Source organism: Chinchilla lanigera, unplaced genomic scaffold (genome assembly GCF_000276665.1).
Source record: "Chinchilla lanigera isolate Chin_1 unplaced genomic scaffold, ChiLan1.0 scaffold00025, whole genome shotgun sequence".
NCBI classification, from domain to species: Eukaryota; Metazoa; Chordata; class Mammalia; order Rodentia; family Chinchillidae; genus Chinchilla; species Chinchilla lanigera.
Genome location: NW_004955426.1, coordinates 17,486,341 through 17,497,032, shown reverse-complemented (window position 1 = coordinate 17,497,032; position 10,692 = coordinate 17,486,341). Strand labels below are relative to the sequence as shown.

The window sequence follows — 10,692 nt, the reverse complement described above, 5'->3', positions numbered from 1 at the left end:
CAGGTTTGTCCATTAGGTTGTGTTATGCTTATGCAGGTGCTATATTCTGTCCTTCACTCCTTCTCCCCTTGCTTCTTGGTGCAAGCAAATCCATCTTTTGACAAATTCCATCTTTCTTCTTTTTCTCCTCTTCCACATACGGTCAAGTAACAGTTGGACGATTGCTTTAGGGGAAGCTTTTACTAGAAAAGGCTTGGATGAGGTGAATATATTTGCTCCAACAAGAGATCCAGGGGACCCTGGGGTGTCACATTAAATCCCTGGGAGGAGCAGGTGGCAGGTGCAGCGTGCTATTTCACAGCGTGGTGAGGAGCGGTGCTGGGCTTCGCCTAGGAGTGAATGCAGCGCTTGGTGTTTCCCATGGCCGTCCTGGTGACAGTCACTGCGTAGGCGTCGGAGAGCTCGCGTGATGCACCTTAATGGCTGCAGACAGGGAAGAAACCCGAGGAGTTTCACCATGATAGTTTTTCTGGCTTTAGATTGTAACACCATGATAGTTTTTAGGAGTAACACCATGATAGTTTTTCTGGCTTTAGATTGGAGTCATAGTGATAGTCATTGATTTACATCCAAATGAGTCTTTTCCATTCCTACTCACTCTTAGGTAGCAATAATGGTCGAAAATGTTGTAGTTGTTGTTATTTTTGTGACTGTAGGGCCTTGTGTAAGCTGCGCATGCACTCCACTGCTGAGCTATAGTCCCACCCTTTGTAAAACACTTTTTTATTTTGAGATAGAAGCTCACTGAGTTGCCCAGGCTGGCCTTAAATTCATGACCCTTCTGCCTCAGCCTCTCCAGTCAGTAGCTGGGAGTATAGGCCTGCACCACCATGTCTACCAAAAATTTTGTTCGTACATGCAAAATCATATTGGCTAGGTATAAAAACCAAATGAAATTTCAGGAGTACCCTCTAATTAGAGTTTGTATTTAGAAATATAGGCAGTTATCCATTTTTAGCAGCCATGTCATTGCAGTCACATTAAATCACTGACATGTGGCACTTTTCACTAACTTTTACAGTTGAAATTTACTAAGTATAAATTAGGATTTTAGAAATATATCAGATGAAGAATGTAGAACCTCCAGCTCTGGTTGTTTTATTTTGAACTGTTAGTATGTACCGGAGGGTTGTATATACATCAAGAGCGTCTTATTCAAAGGAATCTTTTCTTAATTTTTAAAAATTTTATTAGTGCATGTTTGCAGTACATAATGATTACATTCATTGTGGGGCTTTTTGAGAATAGGAATCTTTAGGTGAAAAAAGAGTTCTTGTCTTGATTTCTAAGCAGTTACTGATTCCTAACAGCTTTGTAACTTTTGATTTCGGTGTATTACATTTCTTCTATTTGGACTTTTTTTTTTTCACTGAGACAGTATCTTACTATGTAGCCCAGGCTGCTTTTGAACTCATGTAGCCCAGGCTGGCCTCAAACTGGTGGTCCTCCTGCCTTAGCCTCAGGAGTGCTAAGATGTAGTGTGTGCCACTATGGGGCTGGTTAGTTGGGGGATAATTTTGAGTTTAGACATTTTATAGTCCTTTTGCTCATCTCTAACCTGAAAAAATCCAAATCCAAAATACTCTGTAAAACTTTTTGAGTGCCTGTGTAATACATAAATAGCTTCAGATTTTTTAACATTTCAGATTTTCAGATTAGGGATACCCAGAAGGTAAAGCTTATGCAAATGTTTGAAAGTCCAAAAATCTTTGAAATTTGAAACACTGTGGTCCGAGCATGTGCATGAGTAATACTCAGCCTGTGTAGCATTTCCCCCGAGTTCTAACAGTGTCTGGTTCCTTCCCTTCATTTGTGGTTCTGATTCAAACACACAAGTTCACCTTTTTGTTTCAGATCTTCATTATATTATTATATAGACTCAGAAGCTATTGTTATTATTATTATTATTATTTTGGGGTTTTTGTTTGTTTGTTTGAGACAGGGTCTTTCTCTGTAATTCTGGCTGGCTTTAAACTCATTATGTAGCTCAGACTGGCCTCGAACTCACAGCAATCCTCCTGTCTTAGGCCCGAATTCTGGGGTTACGGGTGTGCACCACTACATATTTTATTTTGTTTTTTTTGGAGCGGAGTCTCGCTATGTACTGCAGGCTGGCCTTGAACTAGCTTATGTAGCCCAGGCTGGCCTCAAACTCATGGCGGTCCTCCTGCAGCAGCCTGAGTGCTGGGATTACAGGCATGAGCTACCACCCTCGGCTGAAGCTATTATTATTATATCCAGTTTAATACTAAAGGTTTTAGAATTCCCTTACTCCAGTCTGCACTGGGTAAACCCCGCATCGCCAATCAGGATTTTTTTCCAGGTAAAAGTAGCGTTCAAGTGATTTAATCTGGTTGCATTGAAGTTTGCTGATAGCTAAAACTGCACCCCAGGCCTGTAATGCATAAGTGTGTCTTGCATTTTAGAACCTTGTCCTAATTTTGAATACTATAAAGGCTTGAATCTGCATTTGTTTAATGGATGAATAGAGTTTTCTAGAAATCAATAAGCAGTAAAGATCTTTAAAGTATTTGCTGTAGGTTAAATAATTAAAGATTGGCTGGTTGGAAGGTCTTGAGAGAAGGTTGTAATAGAATTCCCTTTATTGCTTAGCATCAAGTATGACTTCTTTCTCTAAAGAAAATAGCAAAAACTGTCCAGGCTAGTTAACTTCTGTAAGGAGAAAAGCTCTATTATCCTCTAATAAATTAAGAAGGAATAAAAATAGCCCATAATGAATAGTGCCTGAAGACTTCTTAGACACAGTCTGTTTATTTAGGAGATAAATTCAGTGGAGAGATGGCGTTTTTGAGCCTTTCTGTTGAAAACAACTCTGTGTATTAATTCCTTTAAGAGAGCGGGAACGGGAGAGACACAGGCACCGGGACAACCGAAGATCACCATCTCTGGAAAGGTCCTACAAAAAAGAATATAAGAGATCTGGAAGGTAAGCAAGGAGTTGACATTGAAGAAGTCTCAGGATTATCTATCTTGTTGAATTCAGGTTTCATGCTTGTGCAGAGTGTCAGCTACGTCTTGGTAAGTTGCTGTCAGCTGTTGATATTTTGGTAGCCTTCATAAATACCAAGAAAACAGTAACTAGTTAGAAAGTGTAATACAAAAACAAACTAGATTCACTGCCAAACTTTCATTGAAATTAATTATGTTGTAATAAACCTAAGAAATACATAGTACAGTGGATAGAAAACTAGAAAATGTAGCTGAGAACAAAGAGGACAGTGTAAATTGAAGGCATATCATAATCCTGTAGTGAAAGACCATGTCTTGTTTTTTTGTTTGTTTGTTTTGGCTTGGTGTTTTGAGATAGTATCTCACTGTAGTTTAGGCTGGCTTTGAACTCACTGTGAAGTCCAACCTGTTGGCCTCGAACTCATGGCAGTCTTTCTGCCTCAGCTTCCTAAGTGCTGGGATTAGAGATGTGGGCCACCATACCCAGTTAAGTCCATGTCTTAAAAACACTCAGGGTTGGGGATTTAGCTAAGTGGCACAGTGCCTGCCTGGCAAGCACAAGGTCATGAGTTTGATTCCTGATACCAGAAGCAAAACAAAAGCAAACAAACAAAAAACACTCGTTTTCTTCAAAATAATCTATAATTTTAGTGGAACTTCAGTTGCTGAAGTCTGAATTTAGAACTTCATAATTACTTTTTAGTTTCTTTGGAACAGAAGTTAAGATGATGAAGAAAAACAATAATGGAGGAATAATTTAGTAGTAGTAAATGTCTCGGAAGTATATAGTAATTTAAAAAATTTGATAAGGTTATGCATAGATCAGTGAAACATATTGAACAATATTTAGATATGTAATGTTTATGTCTAATAGTACATAAACATATCTAATACATAATTTTTTTTCAGATCAGGAAATCTGGCAATTGGTAAGCCAAGTAGAGGAAAAAACAAATTTCTGACTGCCTTCTTAGAGAGATTGAGTAACAAAATTTAATGTAAAGAGAAACAAAATACAAAATGTAGCTTTGGGGTGAGAAAAGATTTGCAAGTAAAACGTTGAGGCAGAAAGCATGGAGAAAAAGATCTTGAGATTTGGGTTTGTAAAAGTTATATATAACCATAAATAAATAATATTAAAAAAACGAAGCTGAATGTAATGGCATATTCCCATTATATCAGCACTTTGGTTTTTTTTTTTTTTTTTTGATTCATTTTTTAAAATTTATTTTAAAAATAAAAGAAGGAAAACATATTAACAAACAGGCATCCATTTACAAAATAGCATAAGAACAATACAAACAATACAGAATTACAGACAGAGTGGTAGGAAATTAACAATGGTTGTTGTATTACCTATTGATATCTTCAAAGTGGTTTCTCGGGAAAACAAATAGAGACATGCAAGATTGATCAAATATGTAATCATCACTTTGGGAGGTGAGGCAGAAGGGTTGCAAATTCATGCCCAGCCTGGGCAACTTAATGATTTGAGGGAAAGCCTGTCTCGAAATAAAAACTAAAAAGGGTTGGGGATGTAGCTCAGTACAGAGGCCCTGGGTTCAGTCCCATGTACTCCCAAAATAATCAAACAAACAGATGTCCTCCCAAAGCTTGAAAATATTACAATACAAATGACAAAAGACAGGCATTATCTTGATAAAAAGTCTTCCAATACATTTTTAAAAAGATAATTCTAATTCAAAAAAATACTGGCATAGTTTTTGACTGAGATGTTCACAAAAATGACATGAAATGTGTTCGTGTCATAGAGGTAAAAAATTGCAAATGAAATTACTTTTTCGTGAGAACGGAAAGATTAAAATGAGTCACATCGTTGGGTTGTGGGAATGGAAACTTGCATATGGTTTCGGTGATAGTCTAAATGGAGAAAGTCTACAAAAAACATATACACACTGGGAAATAATCACAAAGAACACAGTGTGTCCATGGTAGCATTGTTTACAGTAGGAGGAGAGGTTAAACTAAATGCCTGTCATTAGATTTTTTAAATTATGGTATATACTTACAAAAGAATAATAGGTACCAATTAAAAATGATTCATATACAGATGTATTGAAATAGAGAAGTATCCCTGATAAACTGTTGAATAAGAAGGGCAGACTGTAGAGTTAAAGAATGTGTGTGTGTCTATATATATAGTCATAAAACATTTATGAAGTGCAGTTGTTCTCTGGTATTCTGAATGACTTTTATTTATGTCGATGCTTTATTCTTTTTCTATAGTGAATCTATTTTACTTTGACAATTTTTTTTTTGGTAACAAAATAAATGACTCATGTTGTAATACACATGTTCAAAAATGCATACATAAATAATCGATATGTATGATCTTCCTAATCCTTTCCCCTACTAAAAGTGCACACACACACACACACACACACACACACACACACACAGGCATGCGGATCCAAAAACCTGGGGAAAGAGGAGATTCCAGACAGGCACACCAGACATCTGCAGACCTAGAGTAGAAGCTAGTTTATGCTGGAGCCATAAACTGACCTAGACACGGGTGGTGTTTGTCGCGGGAGACTGGGAGAAACTTGTAGAGGCTGCAGTCTTGCAAGGGCTTTCCCTCCAGAGCTTTCTCTGATATTAGAAGTTATTGGCAGAGTTGACCGAAGTAGTTAATTTATGAGTTTGTTCCAGATGTGAACATTCTTGGGCAGTAGTAACTTTGCTCGTGAGGCTGTGATGGCGGCTGCCATCCAGGCTAATGAACCAGTTATTCTCTTAGCTGGCTTCTCAAAATCTGTATGTTCTACCTAAATTTCTTGGGCTTAAATTAAAACCTGTCCCATAGTTTCTCTCCAAGTGCAGCCATAGGGTTTTTTGTTTCGTTTTTGCAGTTTTCAAGCGCCAGAAATTCAAGGTGACAACAGATTTTTTTTTGTCCTTTTTACTTTATTAATATCATTAATAAAGTAAATATTAATATTAATATGTTTCTAGGGATGAGAACTAGCCATTGATTTGGTTCACTAAGTAGTAGTACCCATATCTGGAGTTCCTAAGAATTTGTTAGGAATGTCAAAACTGGCTCTTCAATCATAGTCTTCAGGCTAAATTTGTGGCCAAGAGAAGACCATGTTTTATGAAGTGTATTTTTCTTTTTTTCCTGGCAAAGCTGGATGTGGAAGATTCAAAACTAATAATATTAATATTCTAATTGTTAATATTCTGATTGCTGAACTTGTCCACACATGGAGATTTCCAGATATTCCCCAAATATCTTTCTCTTCTAGGAGTTATGGTTTACCAGTTGTTCCTGAACCTGCTGGATGTACACCAGAATTACCTGGGGAGATTATTAAAAATACAGATTCTTGGGCCCCACCCCCGGAGATTGTGAATCAGTAAGTAGATCTGGGGTAGGGCCTGGGAATTTGTATTTTTAAACAAGTAAACTTCAGGTGATTCTGTTGCTACCAGCCTGGTACTTGGGAATTGCTGTTTTACAAAAAAGAAATATGGTGGATCGGCGTGACATTTGTAAATAGCTTATACAGTGGGAGAGCATTTTTAGTAACTAAGCTTCTTTCTTCCCTTTTGAAGTCGCTCCCCAAGCAGGGAGAAGAAGAGAGCTCGTTGGGAGGAGGAAAAAGACAGATGGAGCGATAGCCAGGGCTCAGGCAAAGAGAAGAACTATACTTCAATCAAGGAGAAAGAGCCAGAGGAAACACTGCCTGACAAAAACGAGGAGGAAGATGAGGAACTTCTTAAACCCGTGTGGATTCGATGTACCCATTCAGAGAACTACTACTCCAGCGACCCAATGGATCAGGTGGTAGGTCTGAAGCAAGGGAGAAGCTGGAGCCCAGGGTTTTACTACCTTGGCACAAATGGCACTTTGAGCCAGATAATTCTTTGTCGGGGCTGCCCTGTGCGTTGGAGGGTGTTGAGCAGTATCTCTGGGCTCGACCCATTAGAGGCCAGTGCCGCCTCTCCTGTGTTGACAACCAAAAATGTCTTCAAACATTGTCACATGTCCTCTGGAGGGAATCTCCCCTGTTGAAGATCATTGTGCTAAAAAGCCGCAGATCAAGAGTGCAGTAGGTTAGATAAGTATCTGTGCCGCCTTTTTTTATGCACGGATAGTCTTGATAGTTTCATGAGCTCTTTCCTGTAGCTAGTTTATGCAGTTTGTGCTATACACTTAATGTGTATATGTTTTTCTCTCAGAATGGGAAATAAGAACTTGAGTTTGTCTTGGTAAGTGTGTTCTTGATCAGTGGGTCTCCAGCATGTGGAGTTCCCTACCATATTGGCTGATCTGGGGAAGGAGAGCCGCCATCACCTTTTCTGGGGTGCAGAGGACTTGGAGCATCTGCTGCTGGAGATGGGGTTCATGGAGCTCTGCACCTGACACTGCTATAGCCACGGTGCACCCCAGAGCCTCTTCCACACTCTTGCTTCTCTTTTCTTTCTTCCACTTTTATTTTATGTCTTGTCACTTTCTCTTTTTTCTCTCTCTTCCTCTTTTCCGTATAGGAATTAACCTGCATCCCATGAATATGAGCATATTTGTCACAGGATAGGCAAATAATAATGTTTACCAAAGAAGTGAGTGAGGGAAGGAATGACTTTTTACAGAACTAGGGCGTAAGAAGTCGGAGAGGTTGGATTTAGTGCAGGAGGTTAGCTGGGAGAGGGCTATCATGTTCAGAATTTTGTACATAAGCTCTTTAACACTGGATTTACATCTCAGTAACCCATTATAAGTTGAAAATGTGGTTCTTAAATGCATTAATACCCCTGACCTATCAAACCTCATAATTGAGCCTATTCTACTTTCAGTGTACTTAGAACACTTACGTTATATAGTCCTCTGGCAAAATACTCCAACACGCGCCTATTTTATAATAAAGTATTGAATATCTCATGTAATTTATTCAACACTTGTATCCAGAAAGCGCGGCCAACACAGTAGAGTATGGCTTGATTCCTGCACGGTAGCGCGACCAGCTGGAGCTGCAGCTCGCCACTGCTGCTGCCCGAGAGTATGGTGTGGCATGTTGCTGACCTGGGAAAGGATCGAAATCCAAAATTTGAAGTACTATCTCTACTGAGTGTGTATTACTTTCTTACCGTCATAAAGTGGGATAATCCCAAGTACAGAAAGGTCAGTAGCTCCATTCAGACCCCTGTCTGTGGGGAACTTCAAAGGAGACTTCTTTGTCTTTGGAGGAAGAAGGTTTGAGAAATCTCTGACAGTGGTGTGATTTTATGTGATAAGTTAGAGCAGGCTTTGAGCACTGTAATACAGTCCTGGGCTTCTGTTGTACAGTGAGGAGAAAGCCTGTAGGCCGAGCACTTTTGTGGGGCTGGAACTTTACTCCATGCTTCTCATACTATTGTAGTTCACCCTCAGAACTTCTTGGCGAGGTGCAGTCAGCTAGGCGTGCTGCTATACCTAACAGTACTTGACCAGCTGACCTAGAGGAGCCAGTTTTAATTATTTATTTTTGGAATAAGGGGTCTAGAAGGAGGCTGTGGCCAGTGTCCCCAGGGGTCCCGTGTTGCTGGGACTCTTGCTATCTTCTCTGTGCTTCCTGCCCTCCTTCCCTGCCTTCCCTCCTTTTTTTTCTGTATTAAGGATTGAATCCAAGGGTTTCTCTGTAGGCCACAGCCCTGGCCCATTTTTCTTTTTGTATTTTAAGACAGTCTTGCTAAGTTGCCTGGACTGAGTTTGAACTTGTGATCCTCCTGCCTCAGCTTCCCAGAGAGCAGGGATTACAGGTGTGCACCACCTGCCCAGCTCTGTCATGTTCTCCAGCATCCTCCACAGTAGCAGGATGATGCAGTACCCTCAGGCATCACATCCTTGCACACCTGTGTCTGCACGCAGCATTGCAGAAGACATCGCTAGCACCTTGCCTAAGCTCCCCTTCTGTCTCTTTGCCCGAGGTGTGTCACATGCCAACCACAAAGACTCATTTTCTTCTGCCAAAACAAAGTCCTCAAACTGCATGGCATAAAACAAGAAGCTCATTTATCATTTCATAGCTCTGGGGGTCAGAAGTCCAACTTGGGTCTCATCGGCTAAATGAAGGCCTCAGGTGGGATGTGTTCTTTTCTGGAGCTCCGGAGCAACTGCTTTGCTGTTCACTAGAGTTGTTGGTAGAGTTGTTGGTCGTATGGCCGGAGTCCGCATTTCCTGTCTTGCTGTTTGCTGTTTTCTAGCTCCTGGAATTCGTGTGCACTCCTTGGCTTGTGGACCCCTTTTCCATCCTGAGAGCCAGCAATGACTGCCTGAGTCCCTTTAATTCTTCACATATCTCCTGCCTCTTCTGTTCATCTTTGACCCCTGATGGCAAATATTCTCCATTTTTAAGGGGATCAACTCAGAAAATCCAGTGTGACTTCCCTACCTCAAATTCTGTACCCTTAATCCTATCTCAAATCTTTTGTGCCATATAAAGTAATGTTTACTTTCTGGGAATTAGGATGCGGATGTCTTTGGGAGGAAGGTGGTAGCTCAGTCCAGGAGTTCTCTGCCTGGGATCTGAAAGAAATCATGCTTTTGTTAGCTAGGAAGGACAGAGTGACTGCCATCCGTGTTATTCTTAAAATAAGGAGGTTGAAGACCTCGAAGTTCTGAGAGTTTAAAGAGGTATAGCTGTTTCTTTCTTAGATTGTTAAGGGTATGTTAAAATTCCAGTGTAGAATGGAGGCTGATAAGCCCCGCCGCAGCCTGACATCTGCCTTTGAGTTTTGTCATCTGTGGCTCTGCGAAGGAGGTAAGAACGTCAGAGCTACCATGGCATTACTTGTCTTAGCACTGAAGACGGGCCTAAGGAAAGGCAATTATCTCTTCTTCTGGGCAGCAGATTTTATGACTTGCCTTAATTTTACTTTTACACTTGAAAGGTCTGGTTTTTACATTTAGAGGTTACTAAGTCAGGGTGTCTAGGCACTTCAAAAGTGATTTCCCCTTAGCAAGAGTGTGACTGGTGGGCTGAAGTGGAGAATTTGTTTTAGGAGTGCGTTACAGGGTCCTCTTGTGTGAGTGTGTGTGTTTCTTTTGCTTTTAGGGTCGTGATTTTGTTTTTAATGTCTTATCAAAAGGGCATAGATGGACAGTTCTAATGTTTCTAAATGTGGCAAAGAGCATTTTCCTAAAGACTTTTTTAGCCATACAAGTGTGTGTTTGATTCAGAGGAGTATTGGGCATTTTTAAAAAGATGATTAAATTAGGGGTTCAAAAATGGTAACTTGCTATTAAAAATTCTTTGATTACTTATGAGGTCTTCTTTAACTTTTATATGGTCACTGTTAATCTATTTCTTCATACTGATCCTTGGTTTTGAAAAGGGAGACTCTACTGTCGTTGGAACAAGTAGGCTGCGTGACTTATACGACAAATTCGAGGAAGAGCTGGGGAGCCGGCAAGAAAAGGCCAAGGCTGCCAGGCCTCCCTGGGAACCTCCGAAGACAAAACTAGACGAAGATTTAGGTGAGTGGAAGTCCTGAGACCCAGATTCTCTGCTCTTTTATTATTGCTTAATCCTGGATTTTTGCGACATAGGAGTCAGAGTCCCAAATTAAAATATCCTCTTTTTCACTGTATTTTCCTTAGAGTTGCAAAGGACAGCAGTGGTACATCCTTTGTTTTGACCTTATTTTTCCTTAGTTACAGTCAGTAAAGAAGTCAGTAAAAGCAGACCTTTCAAGTGTAAAAATAAAATTAAAGCAAGT

The 10,692-nt window shown here is 40.0% G+C and overlaps 1 protein-coding gene across 6 annotated transcripts in view; it reads left to right on the top strand.

Annotated features, from left to right (window-relative positions):
• Nucleotides 1-10,692, top strand: part of Drosha (drosha, ribonuclease type III) — a 117,532-nt gene that overhangs the window by 8,094 nt on the left and 98,746 nt on the right. For 5 of the 6 annotated variants that reach the window (XM_013514978.1, XM_005386147.2, XM_005386146.2 and 2 more), the window contains 4 exons: nt 2,855-2,947; nt 6,240-6,350; nt 6,550-6,781; nt 10,309-10,450. In XM_013514978.1, coding sequence (XP_013370432.1) covers nt 2,855-2,947; nt 6,240-6,350; nt 6,550-6,781; nt 10,309-10,450 — 578 coding nt within the window. The remainder of the gene's footprint in view (nt 1-2,854; nt 2,948-6,239; nt 6,351-6,549; nt 6,782-10,308; nt 10,451-10,692) is intronic. The other variant, XM_005386148.2, reaches the window with a different exon arrangement.